This window comes from Tursiops truncatus, chromosome 13 (genome assembly GCF_011762595.2).
Source record: "Tursiops truncatus isolate mTurTru1 chromosome 13, mTurTru1.mat.Y, whole genome shotgun sequence".
Taxonomy (NCBI): domain Eukaryota; kingdom Metazoa; phylum Chordata; class Mammalia; order Artiodactyla; family Delphinidae; genus Tursiops; species Tursiops truncatus.
In genome coordinates this window covers 31,641,046-31,664,543 of record NC_047046.1, presented here as the reverse complement: position 1 = coordinate 31,664,543, position 23,498 = coordinate 31,641,046, and the positions used below count along the sequence as shown (strand labels likewise).

The window sequence follows — 23,498 nt, the reverse complement described above, 5'->3', positions numbered from 1 at the left end:
ACAGTTTTACTTCTGAGGCTGAGTCACGTCCTCCTATTTCTGTGGTTGTTTTACTGGTAGCTCTGCTTTACAGTTCACTCATTCATCCATTTATTGCATCATTGCAGTGTTGCATTGAAATAATTGCGTCGTTGATGCAACAGATAATTACTGGATACATTCTCTGTGCAATTCTTATACCAGGTTCCATGCAGATAGGATTCTTGGAACTTTGGGGTAATTCATATATAGGAAAAGGGGAACTTGATATTCTGCTGCAGTCACAGGTAAAGTTGCCTGGGGCAAGTTGGTTAATCACTTTGATTTAGGTTTCTCATCTGTTTAATTGTAATATCAATAGTGACATAAATTAAAACTTCAAGGATCTTGGGTAGCTGGCATAACTGAAGACAGTCTCTAATTTGAGTTAGTTTAGGTTGTCTGTAAGTCAGATCTTCTCTTAGATACATTAATCACAGCGGGGTGTTGCCAGGGCAGCTCACGTATACAAAGTTAAGCTTTGTATTTGTGTTTACAATGTCCTAGAAGAGCGCTGTCCTTTAGAACTTTCTACGGCGATGGAAATGATCTATTTCTGTGCTGTCCAATATGGAAGCCCCCATCACATGTGGCATTAGCACTTGAAACGTAGCTAGTGTAAGTAAGGAACTAAAATTTTAATTGTATTTAATTGTAATTGATTTGAATCTAAAATGTCACATGTGGCTTGTAGCCAGTATAATGAACACAGTTCTAGGATCCTCTGCTGTATATAATGATATATACTCAAGGTAAGCCATTTTGAGTTCTATGCTGTTTGAACTTTCAGCCTAGTTGAAACCTGGGTCTTGGAAGGTGAGATTGTCTCAAGCTGTAACTGAGTAAAGGTAATGCCCACAGCTTGAGGCTAGGGCTCCAGCCACATGAGTCCTGGACAAGATGCCTATCAAAGAAAAGGTTTACCCTGCAGGTTTAAATTCCCTGGGTCATTTTCCAGTTATCTCCCAGATCATCTTGAGAGAATCCTAAGAACTTGGCCTACATGCGTCCTTTCCCCATTTCTGTTTCCAGCTACGTCAGACTAATATTTTTCCTCTTCCTTAGCAAACTGCAAAATATGGGTCTATAGCTTCTCCTGAATCCTCCAGTTACTCAAGAAAATGCATAACTAGCCTCTCTAGGTTTCCCAAAACGTTGCGCTATAGTCACATAGAAGCAGTGCTTCTCCCATTTCTTTCACTTGGACCCCGAAGGGAATCGTAAGGTGGGCACTTAACACATTAGGGCTTAAGTATAAAATGAAATGAAGAGTCTTACTTTTCCGTAACATGTAAGTGCAATAAACTGTTTGGTGTTTAACTTCAGCAAAGGCAGAGAGAGGGCCGCATTCTTGGTGGGCAAGGGGAGTAGCCCCGGGGGCTCTTCCTCCTGTCTGCCTTCCTCTTCTCCCACATACCCCCCAGTCTTGCTGCGGAAGCCCCAGTTCTAGAGAGAATGGGGAATGAGGCAGGGGAAGTGGTCACAGGTAAAAGAATGACCATATATTCCAGGGAGTAGAGGTCTTGTGCTGTCCTGAGAAGTGGGGCACCTGGAAGTCAGGGAAAGCCTGGCATTGTATTATGCTGCTTAAAAATTCACATTGTTCTTTGTCAAAAATGTAAAAAGCCATATAAGGCAGCCTTTTAAAAATATGGTATATTTACAATGTGTAAGTCCTAATAAACATTCCCACAAGACTGTTTTTTCCTAAAAACTTCAGCGTCTGCTTCTGCAGGTAAATAGACTTGGAGGTTCTTAGAAATGTACCTAAACTTTTAAGTTTCCGATTTGAATTTGACATCATGAATACCAGTTCCTCCCTCCTCCTCCTTCTTCTCTTCCCCGCTCTCCCTTCCTTATTCTCTCCTATTCTTTATTTCTGTCTTTGTCATCGTTTACCTACATTAATAGAACAATTACATAAAGTTTCCATTCCATTTTCTTAATGAAGTTTTAACATTACAAGTTGCATTAGGTAATTTTGCATTGATCTTAAACTTATGAATCTGACCCACTATACTCACCAAATGAAGGTATAAATAATTTTAAAAATAAATATGTTTTTTTCTTAATTTTTTGCATATAGAATCCCAGGTTCAAAATCATTTTTCTTCAGAATTTTGAAAATATTTGTCCGTTATCTTCTCTCACGCACCATTGCTGTGGGGAAGCACAATATCTACGTCAACTTCATTCCTCTATATACAAATGTGGAAGCTTTGTGAATTTCACTTTTTATTGTTGGAACCTTGAAATTTTAGCAGTTTTCCTTTTTAAAAAAATTCATCCTGGTCACTACCAAGTGAGCTCTTTCATTCTTCATCTTGTTCATTCTGCATATTTTCTTCTAACGTTGAAAACAAGTATTTATTCCCTTCATTTTCTCACTGTCTCCTTCTGGATATTAGATGATTGTTGTTAGATGATTGTTGTTAGATGATTGTTTCATTGTTTGGATTGAATCCCAATATCTCTTAAATGTCCTATTTTCCAAGCTTTGTTTTTGTGTATGTTTGCTCTACATTCTTGGTTGTCCCTTCAACTTCATCTTTTATATCATTAATTTGGCCTTGGTTGTATTAACACTTTTACCTTTCATTAATTTTTAAAACTTTAATAGTCCTCTTATGAACTTACTGAAGCCCCTCCTTTCCCCTAATTTTTCCTTTATTTTGTGATCTGTTCCTGTTTCTCAGCCGCAGTAGCCTCTCAGCACTCTGAAGGTACTAAATTAAACCTTAAATTCCAAGGTTCTCTTTTTTTCCTTGAATTATCTCTTTCCTTCAGGGTCATCTGTTTATTTTTGGCATCATTACATTGCTATTGTTCAGTTAACTTTAATCTTTGGATATTGATTTATATTCATTAACGGAGAACTAGATTGACTGATTGATTAGTATAGGTAGTGGTCATATCTTTCTTATGCAGTTATGTAGACCCGTTTTCTCCCAAAAACTCTCCCCCAGAACAGGAGTCTGGGCCTGTGTGAGTGGTGAAGTGTGTCAATGTCAACTGTCACACTTCACTTTAAGAAATAAATATGGTATCAATGCCAAAGTAACAAGATCCTGCAGAATCATAATTGGTTTCCTTTTCAGGCAAACCCAACTTTCCTTTTTATACTCCTGTCTATATCCTTTTAGAAGGCCCCAATAAAGTGCAATTCAACATTCTTTCTATCCGGGACCACCGCACCCATACTAGGACAGCCACTACCACTCCCAAGGCAGGTGGTCACTCTGTCACCGAGGGGACACTTGGGTTTTATCCTGGAATTACATTTAGCTGCTGCCTGCTATTCTCCTAAACAGCTGTTGCCTTCTGAATTGGGCGATGCCTTCCTGCTGTTTTCATTTTCATTCTGGATATGTGCTTTTTCTGGATCAGCATTTACCTTCCACACATTTTCCTCTTATACCTTTTTTCAGGCCGAAGTTTTTCTCTACCCTTATCAAACCGCTCTTGCTTGCTTTTTATCTTGCAGAAGCATCCAACAATTTCTGTTCTGCTAATGGAAATGTTTAGTGGTTTCTAGATCTACTCTTTGAGAAAGGTATCTCTTTGACATTTTGAGTGATTTGCAGGGGGAGGAGAATGTGGTATGTGCATTGTGATATCTTGATCCAATTTTCCTACGTTGATTTTTCAGTAGTATTTGTTCCTTTCAAAAAATGTGTTTTTTTCCTTATTATAAAAGTAATACATCGTCTTTAATGGAAATTTAGAAAATATGGACAAGCGAGGTAAAAAATGAGTATTTCTGTGGGCCCAAATAAAATTTTATGATTTAATTAAATATCCAATGAATGTAATTTTCAGTGAAATTCTAACCATAAAAGAATAGAATATTTAACCCTTGTTTTGGTAGAGCTCTTATACACTAAATCACAGATATTAAATCACCCTTTGGATACATAATGCAAGGTCTACAATCCATTTCATCATGAGCAGAAGTTCAGTGCTCAAATAGATTTTTTTCTAATATTCAGAAGATGTGAATCAATTATTACCTTCAGTAACACATTTAATTGAGCAAAATAGTCAATCTAATTTCATAATTGATAAACAGTTAAAGGTGGGACTAACTCATAATTAACTGTATAAATATAGGCATACAGTCCTTAAAAAAATGTTATATCACACATATACATTTGACTGCATGGCCCAGAAAACCCAAGAAATCATGAGTTTATACAAATATGAATTTGTTTTTTCTCTCTTTCAGAGGAAACTGATCTTTGCTTTAGCGTAGATCCAGCTTCCTTCCATCTTTCTATTTTATCTTTCACATGTGGCCTTCATTCTTTTGCTTGCCAAGGGGGCTGGGCCACTCCTGCCAGCATGCCCATGTCCTGGTGGTTCCTGGAGCTTGTACCAACTGACTCTATATCTCTGACTTCAGTTTCCCAGAAATCTTACTTGGTAGAATTCCAGTTACCTCTCATTGCCTAGAAATGTTATACAATCATCCTTAGCTGCAAGAGAGCCTGGGAAGTTGATGTTTTTTCATTGTACACAAAAGTTCCTGAAAAAAAAAATCAGGATCCTATTAATGAAGACAGGTGACTGGGTTTGGGGCAGGCGGTTGACAGGATCTTCCACACGTACCAGTGTCTGTCACCGGGCCTGGTGTGTGGTGAGCTCCCAGGACTGGCTGCTAAGTGGCCAAATGCAGTGATCAGTGCATAGGCAGTCATATCTGTGGGTGTCTCAACATGTCTGTATGAATGTGCACATCGTATGCGTAACACGTGATTAAATGCAGTTACCCTTGGGAGAACATGCCTGAATAAAAATGCACTTTCATTTTTCTCAATAGCCAGATGATTTTTGTTGTATCCCAGCTCCTCTTTTGGATGTGAACCCAGATGAAGAAGGGATGCCAGCAGTTCCCTGCAGAAATGGTCAACTGGTAAGACAGAGCAAGGGGATCAGGAGAAGTGGTTAATTCAAGGCAGCCTGGAAAGTTTAAAAAAAAAAAAAAAGCCTACTTACCTTGTAACAATGAAGAAAAAAGGGGACTCAGACTCAGGAATGAATAATTAAATAGTTAAATCCGCAAATTCTATGGGGCCTGCTTGTACGTACAATAACAAAAACAATCACAGCTGCAGCTGCAGCCACAGCCAGAAGTCAGTACATGTGGGAGGTCATCAGCTAAACTATTGTTCTCTTTGCTGAGTGCACAGTGGAAAATTTTATGCTACCTTCTATAAATCTTTTCAAAATTAATTTAATTGTCACTGTAAGAAATATTTTGACATTTAAGTTACTTTCTAAATGTAAATATATTGTGGGACGCAGCACTATAGCATCTTGAACCTGTAACAATAAGTGGAAAAAGTGCACAATCTTGCACAGGAGGTAAACACGTTTTATTTAGAGCCCACCTCACCCAGTTTAGTGCAAATTTCAAAGAGTGATGATCTGAGTTCCAAACTGTCAGTGAAGCTATTTCAGTGAAAGAGATGAATCTCATGCTGTGATCTGTACCTCCTGGCATGAGGCCTGGGTCCTCTTACTGAAGTGGTGACCCTTCACCCTGAGAAGGACATGGGTTCCTGACATCTTCCTCCACCTGGATTCATGGCAGCAGAAAATTTACAGTAAGAGACCTTCCTCTATCATGCTTCTATGTGTTTCCTTCTCTTTAGCTCTTTATTTTCTTCCCTAGCAGAGGAAGAGGGATTCTTTGTTGTTCTAAGAGTAACCCCTGTACCATTCTTGATCTGATTGATGATGATGATGATGATGATGTTTAGATTCTCTACAGTTTACTTTCATCTTGCATATATTTTATGTGGGGCACTCTGTCCACATCTTGCAATTGTCTCGATACAGGCTAGCCCCTGGTCCCTTCCAAAATTCTGCTCAAGGGTTTGGATGTGGCCAGTTTGTGTTCTGGCTGCTCTTCTGTTGCCTGAGGGTAGGTCAAGGTCTGGAGGTGGAGCGTGGTCAGCTGGGGCTGTGAGCAATCCTGTTTTCAGATCTTTGTCTCTAATTTTTTTCTAATTTCATTGCATTTCTCATAAGAGTGTGAACTCTGTCTAGTCAGAGGTCTTTACATTTTCTGTTGAGTTGGAAGATTTTTCCCTCGGTTCAGGGAGTCTTCTATACCATCCTTCCAGCCAGGACACTTGATCCAGGCATTTGTTCCTCTCTGCCCACCTGCTCCCCTTCACAGCAGCCACTACCTCTTCTCTCAGCTAGAGGAGGGGCAAGTCAGAGTAGACACGGGGTGTTTTCAAAGAACGATCTCTATGAGCTTTTCACCCCACCTACATCTACCTACTGTTTTGATTGCCTCCTCTTCACCCTGGGGTTATAGGGATGGCTCAGCACATGACCCCTGACACTGGAAAGATGAGACAACAGCAATTTATTATATGTTCTCATAGCCCAGGGAGGGAGGACACCACACACCATACAGAGCCACATGTGGGGTGCACTTGGGAACAGAGTGAACAACCAGGCTTTGGAGTATCAGGAGGGGGAGTGCCCTCTTGGTTCTCACAGAGGATGGATTGGCTTGTTTGAATAATTCCATGGGTGGACAGGAAACTGAAACCCACTACTCAGGGATAAGCAAGAACTGTGTCTGGCCCCCTGGGTAAGGAGTGTTGTTTTACTAGGGGACCTTATCTGAGGGAGCAAAGTGGGAGGGGAACTTGGGCTTAGACCACTTACAGCCCTCCCGCTTTTACCGGATGTCAAGGCAACGTGTAAGAGTGAGTCTTATTTTAGATCTTGTTGCCTCATTGACACTCCACATCCAGCCGTGGACTCTCATGATGAGTCTGTGCTTATTTTGTTTCTTTTCTCTTTTAGCACTATCCCTTTTATTTCAATTCTTTGATGGTCTTGTCATCTTTTAAAGGTTAAAGGCAAGTGTGGTGACGAAACACATGAAGAAATCTCCCACCGAGGTGAACAAGAACGATTAAGTTTTATTCCAGACACACCCCTGAACTACTCACCAGTTTATAGAATGAGAAAGCAGTCCTGCTCTTATCCCTGGAGGAGGATGAGGGCTAGCCCGCCAGAATGACCACAGAGAAGAGTAGAAATACTAATTTCCATAATCACATATATTACAAACTGTTACATCTTCTTAGCAGATTGCATCTTTTATCCTTTGAGCAAATCTGGCAAGAAATATCTCTGGATACTAAATTTTAACAACTAAAAAGCTTAAATCCTAAACTGGTTAGTATCAGTGTGCTAGGCTGTTGCTCATTTTCTTTCAGAAATTTGTAAATATTAATCTATTTGCTTTTCATATAGTGTTAATGTTGAGAAGCCTGATGCCTCTCTAAATCATTCCTTTATTTGCATCCTACTCTCATTTTTATATTTCTGGAAGCTTTTAGGTTTATCTTTGTTGTTAGAGACCTGAACTGCCATCAGGATATGAAATCTTTTTTTTTTTTTTATCATGATCCAGCACTCAGCTTTTTGTTTCTGAAACATGTTTCCTTTCAGTTCTGAACATTCTTTTCCCATTATTTCTTTTACTTCATTATCTCCATTTTCTCTCTTCTTCTTTTCATTTCTTACATTAAACTCACACAGCTCTTAAGTTGTCTCTTATATTTCCCATGTCTTTGTTTTCCGTTTGTTCTGTATGCTAGCAGGTTTTGTCTACATCATTTTGTGGAAACCTAATTCTCATTTTTGTCATGAGTGGTTATAATTGGGTCCCTGTTGATTTTTAAATTCAGCAATCATACTGTTAATTCATAAGAACTCCTCCTTTTCTCACTGATTTACCCTTTATTGTTATAGTTAGTCCTGATTTATGATTGCAATAGTCTCTCAGATCTCTCTGAAATTATTAAATCATTATAAGCCTTTTTCTCTTCCCTCACTTATCTCTTTCTCCCAGAATGTATACCAATATACTTTTTTTTCAGAATGTTGATTTTCTCCACAGCTGACTTTTTTATAGTGTTGATTTTTCTCCAGTGGCTGATGATCCTTAGTGATGGTCTGGATTGACTAGTTAACAACTTTTAGGATATGTCATTGCTGTATGATTTCTCTGCCATTATATAGATATTTTCCCAAAGGGCTCTTTATTGAATAAGAGGGCTGACTTTGGGTCCTGTGTAAGCAGTAAGGTATGTGAGCAGTCTGTGAATGGACGTTATTTTAACAGCACACATGGGTGAGTCCGTGCATGTGTGCATATGTAGACACACGTACTTACACACGTACACACACAAATACACGCATGCACATACCTTCAATGCCAAAGGGAGAGTGGCAAATGACATCATTCCCAGACAAAACTCATGTTCTCCTTTTATTCTCCCATCCATGTCTTTCATGAAGGTCCAGAGTGACCTGATATTGAGGTCTGTTTTGGTCCCAACCCTGGGCATCTTCCCAAGGCAGGTAGTTCACTTCATTCAGAGTGCTTTCCTTGGGTCCATACGTGGCTGCCGTCTGCTGTTCAGTGTAAAGGGAACTGTTGGGAGTTTGGTCGGGCCCTTCCATTAAGGAAACACTTTACAATAAATTATCCTAGCCATTGCCCTGGGACCCCTTCTTGTCCTGTGTGGTTTTCACTCTAAGCTTGGTTGTTTGTCTGTTTGCTTTTTTGTGGATTTGCCCTTTCTTTGTCTTATGCTATCCTTAGGCTGAGAATTTCTTTACAATTATGAAATAAATTACTTATTTTTTATTTTCCAGGAATTTCTAACAATTTTTAATCTGTTATTAGAACACTTTGTTGGTTCTCAGTGCCCTTGGAGCTATACTTAAAAATACGCCCTTTCTCTAATTCTGAGTGATTGAGAGTGGTACACTCTCTGACCTCCATCCTGACCTAAGTTTTCTTGTACTGCCTTTTCAGCATTGTTTCCCCTTCCAAAGAGATGTGTGTTCTTCATAGCAATATAATACATACACATTGGGGGAAAGTTAGAAAATATGGAAAAGTCAAACGAAAAATGTTTCTAAGTTCTCGTGTAAAAGTTTATTTCATTAATATCCAGTATGCTTAATTTTGCAAAAAGTTGCTTTAATCATGGAGTAGAATATTTACATCTTATTTTGGGAAATGCCATTATATCACAAATGCTGCTAAAAATCTTAGAGCTTATGCACAAGGCCTACAGTGCAGCACATCGCAATTAGAATAGTCTCAAATCCATTTGCTGCATAGTGAAAATCAGAGCTTTTCCAATACTCAGTGATGGGAATGAAATATTTGGTTCAGTCATATGTGTTTGTGAGATAATCAGTCTAATGTTTTTCCAGTTTCAAAATGAAAAAAAAAGCTGAATACTCTTGCTTTTGATTTGTAAATCACTCCAAAATACAGTCATAAAGTCTGATTTTTAAGTAGCATAGTTTAATCAGTAAGCTTCCTGACTTAGACAATTAGAGGTTTATTTTCCTTACAAAATAAGAAGTCTGCGGCTGGTTTGACTAATATCCCTCTCATGGACCTACCAAATTATTATCTTTCCATTCTGTTCCACTCAGCATACAGGCTAGTATTTAATGCTTACAGGATGTCTGGGCATCACAGGTACCATGCCCATGTTCTGGGAGAAGCATCAGCCAGCTGATTCCATGCACTTCAACAAGAAAACATTAGCCTTCCTGGGTGCTCTACCAAGTAGGGTTTCACTCGAATCTCTTTGGACGGAGCCATCACATGATCACACTTAGTCCTTTTAGATAGACACGCAGCATCTTAGAGCAAGATCATGATATTCATATGTTAAAGAAGAAAAGAAAAGTGGGTTTTGGCAGGCAGGCAGCAGTGTCTGCTTTTGAGACTCATTTCTATTGCAGTGCATGACGTTTAGGAGGCTCAGCATCCTTTTGGAGGAATTGGTGAATGCTACCAATTGCACTGTAGTCATTAACTCTGTGTATGTCCACATGGCTGTGCATTTATACAGATTCTAGTGTGATGTATAATTGAATAAACAATCACATAGTGAAAGATATGCCTGGATAAAAATGACTTTCGTTTCTTTCATTAGCCAGGCGATACCTGTGACAACCATCCTAGTCAGTTGGACGACACCCAGGAGGAAAAAGAGCTGCCGGGAGTTATCAAAACAAGTGGTTCCTTGGTAAGTGATAGCAGGAGAACTGGGGTTAGGGATGAAAAAAGAAGCCGTTCCTTCAAGACAATCATGCAAAACTTCAAAACAACGCAACATAATTCAGGTGGCTGGACAACTCCAGCTGTCAACATGCCTATCTACTTTTATTTGATTTGTAGGAAGCCATTCAGCAGTAAATGAACCCGAGTTTAATAGTTAAAGCCACAAACAACTACATGCTCTATTAAAACAGATACAAACCCAGAAAACCAACGATGGTAGGCATTTCTTTATGACAGATTTAGTTCCTTTCCATTTTTCGTTTATTTTGAAAAATTCTCATAAGTGTGTTGGTTCCATTGAGTCACAGCTCCACCAGCTATGGACGTCAGGTCACAGGACAGCAGTAGGTGTCCTCAGGTTGTCCACTGCTTCCCTGGTGCAGGGCGAACACCAGGCATCTTAGTTCTGACCACACTCTTCACCCTAGGTGTCTAGTGCCCTCCCCTTCCCCATCCCCCTGCTTTTCCCCAGAGCCACTTCCACTCCCCACTTACCCAGAGGAGGGCAAAGTCAGGCAAACGTTGGGAGAAAGATCCAGCTTCTGTCAGTTTACAAACGGGAAAGATTGCTTTATTTATGGTTTAGCCAGAGCCTGTTCTCACGTCTGTTTTTACTTGCACTTCTATCCTAAGCTATCTTTTCTCTCCCTTGGTGGAGCTTATGTACTCTACCTTTCCTTTAATTTTTCCATCTTCATATTCCCTCACCTAACTTCCTCCCAGGTAGAAAAGAGCAAAATGGTGAATCCAATAGGTTCCCTCCTCCCTACTGAGATGGTGTTGGGGAGAGACTGAGTTTCAAGGGCTCTGCTCATGTTGACCCTAGATGTGGTTACTCACACCTTCAGTTGTTTTCCCTCATGACTTGGAGGAGATAGTAGTTGTCTATTTCAAAAGTGTCTCCGTTTGATTAGGAGGGAGGTGGATTTTGGAAAAGAATTTACATTATTCCTGGAATATTTCTCTCTGACCACCACTCGTGTGAATGTTGCTGGGATTCTTTTTTCTTTTTTTCATTATGTTTTGTTGACTCTACTAGGTTTTAGGAGAGAAAGCCTTGGTCATTGACTTAACTCTCCCATTTTATTCCAGAATATAATTCCTATTGTTTACAGAAATAATACATAACTCTTTTTTTAAAATTAATTTATTTTATTTATTTATTTTTGTCTGTGTTGGGTCTTTGTTACTGCGCGCAGGCTTTCTCTAGTTGTGGCGAGCGGGGGCTACTCTTCATTGCGTTGCGCGGGTTTCTCATTGCAGTGGCTCCTCTTGTTGTGGAGCACAGGATCTAGGCACGCAGGCTTCAGTAGTTGTGGCTCATGGGCTCAGTAGTTGTGGCTCACAGGCTCAGTAGTTGTGGCTTGTGGGCTCTAGTGCGCAGGCTTAGTAGTTGTGGCGCACGGGCTTAGTTGCTCCCTGGCATGTGGGATCTTCCCAGACCACGGCTCGAACCCATGTTCCCTGCATTGGCAGGTGGATTCCTAACCACTACGCCACCAGGGAAGCCCCAACTCTTCCTTTTTATATTAAAATTATCCACAGTTTTTTCTCTGCTGGTATTTCCAAGCTTTAGTTCCCTCGCCTTTTTTTTTTTAATAACATTTATTTATTTGTTTGTATATTTATTTATTTGGCTGTGCCGAGTCTTACTTGTGGCACGTGGGATCTTCTTTGCGGCATGCAGGATCTTTTAGTTGCGGCATGCGAACTCTTAGTTGCGGCATGTATGTGGGATCTAGTTCCCTGAACAGGGATTGAACCCAGGCCCCCTGCATTGGGAGTGCAGAGTCTTAGCCACTGGGCCACCAGGGAAGTCCTAGTTCCTTCGACTTTATCACACAAATCCTCTACTTTTGAAAACAAATCAACTTTCTGTTTCAGGAACATAGTTGGAGCTTTCCAGTGATAAAATTTTGTTTGGTCTTTTCTCATCTTTTCAAATGGGCAAAAGATTTGAATAGACACCTCTCCAAGAAAGAGATTTGGATGGTGAATCGTCTTATGAAAAGTGCTCAGTATCATTAGTGATTATGGAAATGCACATAAAGCCATGATGAGATAGCTCTACATACCCTGTAGAATGGCTGAAATTTAAAAAGCTGACCGTATCGACTGGTGCTAAGGATGCAGAGCAACTGGAACTCTCATACATTACTGGTAGGAATGTAAAATGGTCCATCCACTTTGGAAAATAATTTGGTAGTTTCTTAAAATATTAAGCACATGCCTTCCATATAGACCCAGCCGTTCTACTCATAGGTAATATATATTCATACGAAGACTTATCCACAGAAGTTTATAGCTTAATAGCCCCAAACTGGAAAGAACCCAGTTTTACCTGCAGCTAAATACATGAACAAATTGTGATATATCCATACAATAGAATATTTCTCAGCAATAAAAAGCAATGAACATTTGATATACAAAGCATGGATGGATCTTAAAATAATTATGCCATGTGAAAGAAGCCAGACAAAAAAGATTCAATTTATATGAAATTACAGAAAATGTAAATAACCTATAGTGAGGGAAAGAAGATCAGTGATTGCCTAGGGGTTGGTGAGGAGGAGAGGGAAGGAGGGATGACAAAGGGGCATGAGGACATTTGGGGAGTGCTGGTTTTGTTCATTGTCTTGACTGTGGTGATGGTTTCATAGGTCTATATATTTGTCAGAACTCATCAAATTGTATACTTAATAATCTATCTCAAGAAACCTTTACAAAAGAGTCCGTATAATATTTTATGATTTCTTTAATATCCAACACATTTATTTTGCAATAAGCTACTTACAATAAAGGAATTGTCTATTATAATACAGATGATTGTCTATTGTCTATATATTATACATGGTTGAATCTTGACTCTGGATCACAAATGCCACTAAATCTGGGCATTTACAAAAGATTTACAGAAGATTTACAACCTGTACAGAAGGCTTACAACCCAGTCTACAGTCCTTACAAACTAGTCTACAAATCACTTGTATAGATAAAAGGAACATTTTCCTTATGTGTAGTCAACATAAATGAATTAGTCATTAGAGGTGTTAGTTAACTCAAACGCGAAGTAGTCGATCTAGTTTTTTTCCATCTAGTTTATTTCCAATGTCTTAAGTCAAACTCAAATAGCTACATTTGCTATTGCTTTATAATTCACTGCAAAATACAATCATACCTTCTGTTAAAAATGATCAATTGCATCTGTCTTTGCTTTGTAGTAAAGAAAATCTAAGGAACCTTGGTTTAAACAAGTAGGAGTTTGTTTTAATCACAAAATGAGCAAGTAATGGTGGATAAACCAAGGCTAGTACAACTGCAGTGCAATGCACTGCCAACCTTAGCCCGAAACTTCTAACTTTTTCCTTTCATGCTGCCACCATAACATGTGGATTTAATCCTTAAACTTACAAGATGGTTAGCAAACTCTGGATCCCATTAGGAACATGTGCCAACTGAGTGTTCATTGTTAACAGAAAACCTTAGCTCTCCTGGAGAACCCGCACAGTGACATTTCTCATATTGCTCATTGACCTACTCTTGCACTCTTACATGACAATCTGGGTTTCTTTTCTCTTCTTTGGTTGCCTGAACCTTATTCCTTTATAAATAAGCTTTTTGTGTTTGCCCTCTCTACAACTTTTTTGAATTTTGAATTTATTGCTGGAATTCTGAACTTTCACAAGAATCAGCCCCTTATTTCATTCATCTTGGTGACTGCTCAGTGAGTTCTTTCTGAGAACTGATTTCTTTCTTCAGTTTCTGGACATTGTCTTCTATTTTGTCTTAAGTTATTTTTTTCTCTGCATTTTCTATGTTCCCCCCTTCTAGAACACATATTAGATGGTTCCTGCTTTGCTTGAATTGAATTTCAGTATCTCCTAAATTTTCTCTCCTGTTAGTCTGTTTGCTCTGATTTCTTCATCTTTATCTTCCAGATTAGTAATTTTTTTCTTGGTCATGATTCTGTTTTTTTTTTTTTTAAGCTTGTCTTACTCCTTGTACATTTCAGCAAACATATTCTTATTTCCCAAGAACAACTTTTTTCTTTCTGATTTACCCATTATGGTAGCTGTAGGTTCTTGATTCATAGCAGCAATAGCCCCTTGAAGATAAGAATTATATTATTTGTAAGGAATGAGATTATTTCTGTCTTTTTTATTGATATATATATATTTTTTAAAGTGCATGCATTTTAGGTATATAATTCAGTTTGAAGAAGTGTTTTCACTCATATAACTACAGTCAGTCAAAATAGAAAACATTTCCATCACCAAAGAAATTTCTCTCAGGCCTTTTCCAGTCAGTTGTCCTCCTTTTCCTGCAGCGGCAAACCCTATTGAGATTAATATGCACTCTTGTGTCTGGCTTCTTTCACTCAGAATAATTTTTAGATTTATCCATTTGTTGCGTGTATTAGAAATTTAGTCCTTTTATTACTAACAATAATCCATTGTGTAAATATACTATTATTGGTGTAGCTATTCACCTGATGATGGACATGTGGACTGTTTCCCGTTTTGCACTATTATGAATAATGCCGCCAATACATTCATTTAGTATAAAGGATGTATATTCTCATTTCTCTTCCGTAAAGATGCAACATAATTCAGATTGTTGGCAAACAAGCCACCCTCAGCCCCATCACCCATAACCCTTAAACTCAGGGAATAATTCAATAAATCAAAAATAACTAAATTCTATCCTTTAAAGAAGGCATCTACAGGCAGAAACAACAACAGAAACTAATTTTTTAAACTTATATCCTAAGTGGAGGATGTTGTCAACTAAAGCTTGGTCCTTGTGGGTGAGCTCATATGGAAAAATAACAGATTACCATGTAAATTGTTTTTCATTATTTTCAGTATCAACTAAGAAACAAAAATTTAGTTTTTCCCAGTTATTTTCCAAACGTAAACATCTTGTGTGGAGAACATGCTAGCTTTTGGAATGCATAGCAGTAAGTGATACAAGCAGTGGAGTCCTGCCCATGTGCAAGCACCATCTGATTAGGGAAGTGCACATCTCCTGTCGGGTGACAGCAAGTGTCCCCAAGCTTACAGTGCAGGGAGAGCTTCTCACCAAGACTATGGATCCTGAATGTTTTTTCAAGTCCAGCTCCGCAGTCCCTCCACTGTACCCCTGTCTATCAGAATCCTGTCACAGCAAGAGGGTGGGATGACCCACCAAAGCCTCCATCAGGGCTGAAAGTGTTCAACAAGGCAGAAGACACCAGCACATTTTCAGGTGGAACTACCATCCCTGGGCCCCTAAAGTCTGCAATCATAATGCAAGTCTTTATTAATTTTGATTGATTACTGGATTTCCTACTCTTTGTACATTCTGTTATTTTTCTCTTCCCTCTCTAAAAAATTTTCTTTTATGCTGTTTTCAAGTAGAGGTTTTTATTTTACCAAATCAATTCTATTAGCTTTTCTTCTAGAAATTTCTATCGGCTACGGAATTCTTTGCTGGTTTCCATTGCTGTTAACAATCTGTTTCTTTAAAATATATATATATATATATATATATATATATATATGTTTTCTGCCATTTTTAGTGATTTGGGGTGAGGGGAGTTAGGTGATTGTCAGCTTGCCATCTTGACTTAAATTTCTTGAGCTAGATCTTTTGTTCTATTTGTTCCTTTAAAGAAAAAAGAGTCCTATGGTTTTTTTTGCGGTACGCGGGCCTCTCACTGTTGTGGCCTCTCCCGTTGCGGAGCACAGGCTCCGGACGCGCAGGCTCAGCGGCCATGGTTCACGGGCCCAGCTGCTCTGCGGCATGTGGGATCTTCCTGGACTGGGGCATGAACCCGTGTCCCCTGCATCGGCAGGCGGACTCTCAACCATTGCGCCACCAGGGAAGCCCAAGAGTCCTATGTTTATTTTATAAAGTAACACATACCATCTATAGAAAATTTAGAAAATGTGGTCAAGAAAGATGAGTGACAGTTTTTTAAAAAACAAAATATCGTATGTTTTTATAAGTATCGAATATATTCGATTTTGCCATAAGTTTCCTTCAGTAAAGAAAAGAATATTCATTTCTTAAATTTCAGTAATGCCCTTGTACACTAAAGCAAAAATCTACTTCAAGCTTTATAAATGAAAAAACAATTTGGTACTATTGCTATTGAATTCTAATCACTGTGAAACATAGTCCTAGGGTCTGTTTAAAATAAATAAGATTAGACAAGTTTGTGTTTGGCTGCATGTAATAGGAAAGTCGGAGTTGCTTTGCTCCACGTGGAGATGCTTAAGAGGGGGTGGTCCAAGTGTGACAGGGCAGCCATGTGATGCCCCTTAGCACAGACCCAGCCATCTCTGCCATCCATCATCCTCATTGGAGCAAGATGCCTGGCAACTCCAGGCTGTCACCTAGAGTGCTATCATGAGCATGTAGCAGCTGACCCTACTCTTTTTGGTCAGGAAAGCCTTAACTTTTCTGGAGGCACTCTTCTTAATATTACACTTACACCTCATTGACCACACTTGTCACATGATCACTTTTAGCTGCAAAGAAGCCTGGAAATCAAGTTCTCTGGTTTCACACCTCACTCCCTGGAACAAAACCAAGATATTGTTAAGGAAAATGGAATTTGTGGCAGACAAGAGCAGTGTCTGCCACAGGGCCAGGGTCTGTCAGAGGGCCAGGCATTTAGCTGGTTCGCAGTGATGAGCCCTGAAGGGCTGGTGCAATTGCCCATGCCCTGGCAGTCATAACTCTGTGTATTGCCACACATATCTAAATACGTACGCATAGTGGAATACACAAACATGTTAGAAAGTATTTGCCTGAATAAGAATGGTGCTTTCATTTCTCCATTTAGCCAGATGATGCGTCTTTCAACATTACTACCCTGTCAGATGGGTCCCAAGATGAAGAAGGGAGTTTTGCAGTTCCCAGGAGTGGCTCCATGGTAAGTTATCACATGCTCAGATGATTGCATGTCAGGGCAAAATTGCAAATTCAAGGCAAGAAGAGAATTTTTTTCAAACAGATGAGAAAAATTTGAACTAACACTGTGAGGAAACCACAGCTGCCAATAGACCCATCAACCTTATAACAATTAGGAAGAAAGAGACTCAAAACTGAGGAATGAATAGATCAGTTTGAAAGAGGACTCCATAAATTAATACTGATGCAGTGTTCTTTAGGAGCATCAAGCATGGAGCGATTTGTTAACTTTTGTCCCCTTGTCTGAGTTCATACAGATGATCTGTCCTAACTCTGCCATCTTAACTCAGAAGTCCTTTTACCTGCAGGATAAATTAAAATTTCCTCCTCCTGATATTGAAGGCTCCCCACTGTTGCCTGTGTATCCAGCGTTGGATCTCAGGACTCATCCAAACAAACCCTCCACTTACGACAGATTCACTCACGTGGCCTTGAGTAGTAGAACTTCTACTTTTCTTTGTCTCAAACTCTCGTCATTCCTCCCCCCGCCCCACCTCCACTGGGAACCCCCAGTTGGTGTTTCTGTGCAGGAGCCCTGGCAGGGTGTGGCATAATGGACCAGAAGTGAGAGACCCTGTTAGATAGGGTAGTGGTTCTCCACTGGCAAGTTGATGGAAGGCAAAAGAGCATGACAAGATGGGCAGATGGAGGGGGCACATTCAGCGTCCTCCTGGGCAGTAGTTTCTCGTCTCTTGTCGAGTTTGATATACCGGGTAGTTGATATGCACAACGCACTCCCAGGGCACCCCCATCGTTCAGGGAGATAATGCTGTTAGCCCCATGTGAATGAGTTTTTCTGTTGTGTTTTTAGATTTTTGGTTATGAGGTTGTTTTGTTTTGTTTCATAGTGATCATTTAAGAAGCATAAAGTAATGTGAGTGATTTTTATCAGTAGCACTCACTACAGGTTATAGCACCGATAGGCTGAGGGTTACCCACAGTTTCTGACCTACTGGCTTTAAATTCAGCTGTTACTTTCCCATTTAAGACCATGCATTGGAATGCAAATAAGTGAGAATATCTCTACTTCAGAGATAATCTCCAGTTCACCCCACTTAGCGATGAAAACAAAGTAAGTCATTTGCAAACTGGTAACTCCTAGAAATGAGGAGTTTCCTACAGTAGACCTTACATGGTGTGCTGTCCACCCCCACCCCACCCCGTGACCGAGGATTCCTCTTCTAAGTAAGGCCTTGCCCAGGATATTTCATTTTCAGTCTCAGCTGGAGATACCCATGTGCCCAAGACTCAGCCCCAAGTCTTAGCCTCACCTCTACTTGTCTTCTCTGACACCTGTTGATTTTATCTTGTACACAGTTCTAGAATATGTCTACTCCCCTCTTTTCCTACAACTACTTCCTTAGTACAGAAACTCATCATCTTTCTGTGTTACTGAAGCAGCCGCCTAAGTGATCTCCCGGACTTTAGCTTATACCCTCCATCTCATCCTCGCCGTGGCTGCAAGTCATCGGTCTAAAATGCAAGTCTTGCTCCATGCCTGCAGCAGTTCTCCCCACTTTCTAGTTAGTGTTAGTGTTAGGTAGTTAGAAAGCTTCTGTCTCTGACCTCTCGTCCGTCCGCTAGCTGACTTCACCTGTTCTATAAGCCAACAAGAAAGTACTGTGTGTAGTTCTGTGCACACACCAAGCAGAACTTGAAGCATGGTGTTTGCACCGTTGAGTTGCTAAAGAAGAGGAGGTTGGGTAGGCCTGTTTTCTAGGCTTTTCCATGGCAGCTCTGTGACCACAATGCTTGTGACGTTTTTCTATTTCTTCATTCTTTGCTGATTCATTGATTTATTCATTCACCAAATCTTTATTGAACACGTGTTGTCTACATATAGGATCCTTGAAAGTTTGACAGTGTAAGAGAAAGAAAATGATCTTGCATGGCAGTTATAGATAGAGCTTCCTGGGGTAAGTTAGTCACTCAGATTTCGTTTTTGTTTTCATTTTGTTTTTCTGAAAACTGATTGAATGTCAATAATGACATAAGTAAAAGTTTCAGCAGTAATGACACTCAAAAAAATTTCATTGGAACCTGTCTCTAGTGTGACTTACTTTGGATTGTTTGTTACTCATAATACCTTTACTTTGAAATGTTAAACAAATTGGTTAGTTGCTAAAGTAGCCCACAGATGCCAACTTCACTCTTTCTGCATCTGTACTGAAAATCATTCTAGAACTTCTCACCGTGACATAAACACATTTTTGACTTCCCTCCTTCTTGATTATAAGGAGCCATGGGCACCCCGGTTTGGTTCCCCAGTTTCTTCTACATGGTGGGATTTCCAGTGATTCAGTGCAGTGGAGGCAAGGGCTTCAGGGGTCCTGGCCATGATGCCTATAAGGCCTGTCAGGGAAAATCTCACTGACTATTTACTGTTATCTCCAAGACTCCAGAGGCTCTTGACAACTTTCACTATTGGCATTTATGTTGTGGAATGGGATAAAGTAGGTAACCTAACTTTATCTTTTCCAAGGGGATAGCCTTGGCGTGACCAACATCTTGTTTTTTCATTCTTTCATCTTTTTTACTTGTTTGATTTGCACCTTTATGATAAGTGAATTCTCTGCGTATACAGGATCTATCCTAATTACTATGACTCTATGTTTTGTTTATTTAAATTTGTTACAAGTTTGCCATCATTGTTTAGAATCAAAATTTTCTTTCCTCTTCTCAGAAATTTTTTTCTTTCAGATGAACTTACATTGAGGCTATCACTACCCATTAAATAAAAATCTTGTTAGTACTCCACTAAGAATTTCATTGAATTTAAAGATTGTTGGAGAGAATTCACATCTTAAAATATTGAATCTTCCCACTGAGAAAAAATTGTGTCTTTCCATTCATTTGTATCTTCTATCCTTCAGTAAAATTTCATGATTTCCTCTCATATTTTTTCCTACACATTTTTTCATTTGTTAGTTACTAGGAACTTAATGGCTTTCATTGGTATTTTAAATGATAGGGGTTTTTCATGGTATCTTCTTGTCTGTTTTTGTGGATATACAAGGAAAGTATTTTTGTTACTCACAAAAGTCTCTCTTATAGTTTCCTTTCTGAAAATTCTTTTTTATTTCTTAGAATTTTTCATTTGATTTTATAATTTGTGCAGACATCGTCTGAAATACTGAAAGTTTTATTTGCCCAATCTTTAAAATACAGTTAGCCCTCTTTATTTTTAGGTTCTGCATTCTAGGATTCAACCAACTGCAGGTTGAAAATATTCAGAAAAAAAAAAATCCCAGAAAGTTCCAAAAAGCAAAACTTGAATTTGCTGTGCACCAGCACCTATTTACATAGCATTTACATTGTATTAGGTGTTATAAGTAATCTAGAAATGATTTAAAGTATATGGAAGGATATGCATAGGTTATATGCAAACACCACAACGTTTTGTATAAGGGACTTGAGCATTTGAGGATTTTGGTGTCCTTGGGGGTCCTGGAACCAATCCCCCATAAATACCAAGGGACGATTGTAGTTATTCGTCTTATTTACTTTTCTTATCTTATTGAACCAACCTCAAGCACTTATAACATTGAATAATAATTATGGAGATCTTTTGATACATTTTTGATTTTCTCATGAATTCTTCTAAGTTTCACTATTAAGAAGAATATTTGTTCTGGTTTTCTGAGCCTTGTAGTTACATTTATCAGGAGTAGAGATTGAGTTATATCAAATGATTGTATCATCTATTAAAATGAATGTATTGTTTTTCTTCTTTAAAAGGCAATTACTTTAGGAAATTACATTGATAGGTTTTTCTAATGTTGAACTATAATTTCATTGCTTAGTTAAACCCTACTTGTGTTATATTATTCTTTTCTTATGCTACTGAATATGATTTGCTACCATTTTAGCATTTTTAACCACTATTCTAGTAAGTGGGGTTAGCCTATGATATATCATTTCTTTTTGTTATTACCAGAGTTATGCTAATCTTGGTACAAACATGTTGAGAACTTTGAATCTTTTTCAGTATTTTGGAGCTATTTATTAAACTTTGGTGTAAACACATATAATCTGTAAAAACTATTATATACAGTTTTATGCCAAGGTCTGGCATCACTGTAGACCTAATGCTTTGATTAATTTTTCAATGGATATGGTTTAGGGATTATATTCCTTTCAATCCCAACTTGTATGAACTTGGTAATGTGTATTTGTTCTAGCAAAACATCAAGTTCATTTAAAATTTCAATATATGTTGGGGGGTGTGTGTGTGTAAACACATATGTACACAAATATATATATGTACATACACACATTTGTTTAGGTGCATAATTTTAAAATTTTCTGTGAAGGTAGCTGTTACTCCTTTTTTCTTCCTAAAATTTATGTCTGTCAGAATGTAAATACTTGCCTGTGTTGGCAGTATTTTTTTTTAAAGTCACTACCTTTAATTAATTAAGCCTACTTTTTCTATCATATTAATTTATTTAATCCTTATTAATTTTTTTCATTCATTCTTGGGTCTACTTGGATAATTTTTCCTAGTCTCTTGGATTATAAACATTTTTCTTCTTTTTTTTGAAATATATACTCATTTTAATGTCAGATACAAAAATTTCAGAATATCCCTTTTTAGAAGAATTTGCTCGGAACTTATCCATTACATCAGCAACTTTTTTTTTTCCTGAATTTTATTTTATTTATTTTTTTATACAGCAGGTTCTTATTAGTCATCAATTTTATACACATCAGTGTATACATGTCAATCCCAATCGCCCAGTTCATCACACCACCACCCCCAGCCTCCTGCCGCTTTCCTCCCTTGGTGTCCATTTATTTTTAAACTTTATTATTTGTGTTTAAGGTTAAGAAGTAATCTGAATAATACTTCGGCTATTCACATGGATTTTTGGAATTTATTACTCTCATTGTCTTTAATATTTAATTTATAATTTCAGATGTCATAGATGGCATCGGAATGCCTTTAAATTCACATTTGGATAGATTTCGTAATTTTTATTTTATTTTTTATTTCAAAATTGGTTACGTATTTGTCAGTGAATGTGGCTTATTTACGTTCATCTCTGGGGAATTTGGCACAGTGGATTCAAGAGGTGGATTTATCAGTTCTGATCTCAGATGCAGAAGAGGAATATGGGGAGCCTTATTGTCTGTAATGACTGAAGCACAGGCAGATTTAGTGTATAGAGTTATAGCACATAGATTGAAACCATGAGAAAAAACCAAGCAGCCAGTCAGGAAGGTCAGAAACATCTTTTGAGTCGGTGAGTTTCTCCTGTAAGTAATGAACACGGAAAATATTTGGTATGGTGTTTCTTTAATGTGAAGGAAATATCAGATAGTCGAAGTCTAGTTTTAAGAGAACTCAAGCAGATAGTGCTAACCTTCTAAATGTTGGAATTTAAAATAATAATCCTTCAACCCTTACTCTCCAATCCCAGTGCAGTAGGATTTGGGCAGCAGAGCAAGCGTTGGTAGGAAGCTTTGCCTCTCCTAAAGCAGCTGAGGCCCCAGTGGGGAACTCTAGTGGTTGGGCATGTAGGGAAATGGTAGGATCCATTATGGACAAGCTAGGGAAGTTTGTTTTAAAGGGGAGTGTCATTTATGTTTGAAATACATTAAAATCACTAGTGAAAATATTTTAAAGATTCTAATATTAATATGTTTAATGAGTAAGTGGATGTTTTAAAATTATGAATACCAAGCACTGAGCCTTTTCATTCAACCTGTTTCAAAACTCATGGTCCCTTTATTGGCAGAGCGATCTTCCTTTTCATTTTCACCAAGTCATCCCCCTGCTTTAACACATGAATGTTCTTTTGTTTGTTCTGTTGTGTTTTAACCGTTATGAGTCTAAGTCTGAGAACCTCTACCTGGCTTTCAAAACCTTCTTGACTAACATATTTCTCATATTTTTCTAATACCTTGTCTCAACTCCTGACAAATCAGGCTCTCCTTGATCCTCTCATGAAGCCAAAATGCTTCAGATTTCCATACCTGAAATTTATGATTCCACGTCTGGCCTGAATGCTTTGCCCTCCTCCCTGCCTTTGTAAGTCCTTTTCATCATTCCTTGAGTTTCAGTGCAAGGTCAGCCGCCTCTTCAGTGAAACCTTTTGGGTGGCACCTCCTTCCTCTCCTTTACTCTCCAGTAAACACTAGTAGTGTAGAAATTAGCTCTTAAGAGTGGATTGTCTTTTAATAATGTTCCATAAATGTTACTCTCTTCTCCTCATTATAAATAGCTAAAGAGCAAGGGTAACGATTTAAATTTCTGCTTCCCCCAGGAAAGTCCCAGAATAATTTATATTACAAAAAGTGGGACCTCATTCAATACTATAGACTGGCTGGAGGCCAGTTAAACCAGACAGCAGATGGCACTTCTCCACTTTACGGATTACGAAATTGA

General features: G+C 38.5%; 1 protein-coding gene across 9 annotated transcripts in view; it reads left to right on the top strand.

Moving 5' to 3' along the window:
* ARHGAP28 (Rho GTPase activating protein 28) overlaps positions 1 to 23,498 on the top strand; it is a 149,659-nt gene that overhangs the window by 85,924 nt on the left and 40,237 nt on the right. For 8 of the 9 annotated variants that reach the window (XR_012325323.1, XR_012325322.1, XR_012325324.1 and 5 more), the window contains 3 exons: positions 4,838 to 4,930; positions 10,020 to 10,112; positions 16,980 to 17,069. Coding sequence is in view for 6 of the 9 variants with exons in the window: in XM_073790537.1 (XP_073646638.1) it covers positions 4,838 to 4,930; positions 10,020 to 10,112; positions 16,980 to 17,069 (276 nt within the window). In the remaining 3 variants the exon portion in view is untranslated. The remainder of the gene's footprint in view (positions 1 to 4,837; positions 4,931 to 10,019; positions 10,113 to 16,979; positions 17,070 to 23,498) is intronic. The other variant, XM_033837581.2, reaches the window with a different exon arrangement.